The sequence below is a fragment of the Austrofundulus limnaeus genome, unplaced genomic scaffold (genome assembly GCF_001266775.1).
Source record: "Austrofundulus limnaeus strain Quisiro unplaced genomic scaffold, Austrofundulus_limnaeus-1.0 Scaffold176, whole genome shotgun sequence".
NCBI lineage: Eukaryota > Metazoa > Chordata > Actinopteri > Cyprinodontiformes > Rivulidae > Austrofundulus > Austrofundulus limnaeus.
The window spans coordinates 180,936-182,157 of record NW_013952578.1 but is presented as its reverse complement, the minus strand read 5'-3'; the positions used below and the strand labels follow the sequence as shown (position 1 = coordinate 182,157).

At 42.4% G+C, this 1,222-nt stretch overlaps 1 protein-coding gene across 1 annotated transcript in view; it reads left to right on the top strand.

The window, feature by feature from the left end:
- pdgfra (platelet-derived growth factor receptor, alpha polypeptide) overlaps nt 1–1,222 on the top strand; it is a gene marked incomplete in the record, with an annotated part of 32,011 nt that overhangs the window by 4,501 nt on the left and 26,288 nt on the right. The window contains 2 exon segments of the mRNA XM_014017754.1: nt 556–816; nt 917–1,056. Coding sequence (XP_013873208.1) covers nt 556–816; nt 917–1,056 — 401 coding nt within the window.

Sequence of the window (1,222 nt, the reverse complement as noted above, 5' to 3'; positions counted from 1 at the left end):
TCACACAACCACGCATGGAAGTATGTCATATTATTTTAACACAGTGCAGCCATGCAACATCAATGTCAATTTCACGAACTTGTGGCGACACATCCTGTTTTGGTGACCAGATATTTCAAAATAAATGTCTTATTTAATTTGGTTCATATACAAATCAAACTTTTGCATGGGAACGCAAAACTATTGAGAGGGAACGCAAAGGAAACAAGAAACCCATGTCCCCTCGTGGGCTCCGTAAATTCTGAGACAGCCAAAAAGAGAATGCAAAAAAAATTCCAACTAACTTTTAGGCACAATAAAACAGATAATGCAAACAGTGTAAACAGTAGATGCACAGCTGGAGACACACACTAAGTGGTGTGTGACTGTTGTCTCAGGTGTCACATGTCTTTAACCTGTGTCTGCAGGCTCACACTGTAGATCTGTCAATAAGAACAGTGGAGACAAGTCAAGAGACTTTAGACAAACTCGTACATTTGCATTAAAAATAGAAAGAAGCCATTCAGTGCAGTAAAAAAACGACACAGAGCTTAAATCTTCTCTCTTTACARGCAGATCCTGATGTCCTGTTTGTCCCAGAGACACCAGAAAACCTCATCGTTCCTTACAACACGTTCCGAGTGATTGTCCCGTGTCGGGTGTCCCACCCAACGCTTCCTGTCGTCCTGAGGAGCATGTCCAGCGGGGAGAAGATCAGTGACTTTTATGTTGACAAGACAGGCTTTATTGAAAGGATCTCTCCTGGGCAGTACCAGTGTGAGACCACTGTGAAGGGCCGGACCTTCACCAGTGCCATCTACACTGTAAAAGATGAGGGTACGCTGAGACTAAATCAGATGTGTTCMTCTAAATGAGTGAGAATTGTAAAGTCATTAGTTTGTTGGTTCCTGTGAGAATGATGGTGGTCCTCCTGCAGAACCTGAGGAGCTGGAGGATTTTGAGGTGGAAGTTAAAGCCAGTGAAGAGACGGTGAGGGCCGGGCAGCCTCTCAACATCTCCTGCATCACCCCAGCTGGAGCCGATTACTTTCAGTACTGGCTTCATCCAAAAACACAGGCAAGCTGCAAGATTTTATCAGTTTTTTGTGCGTTTTCTTTATTTCACACTGCAAAAAATGTCCATCTAACCAAGTTTTAAAACCTTATATCAGCCAAAAAGTCTTTTTGATCTTGTTTTCAGACTGATTTACTAAACAAGAACTGATTGTGTAAGAATAATCATC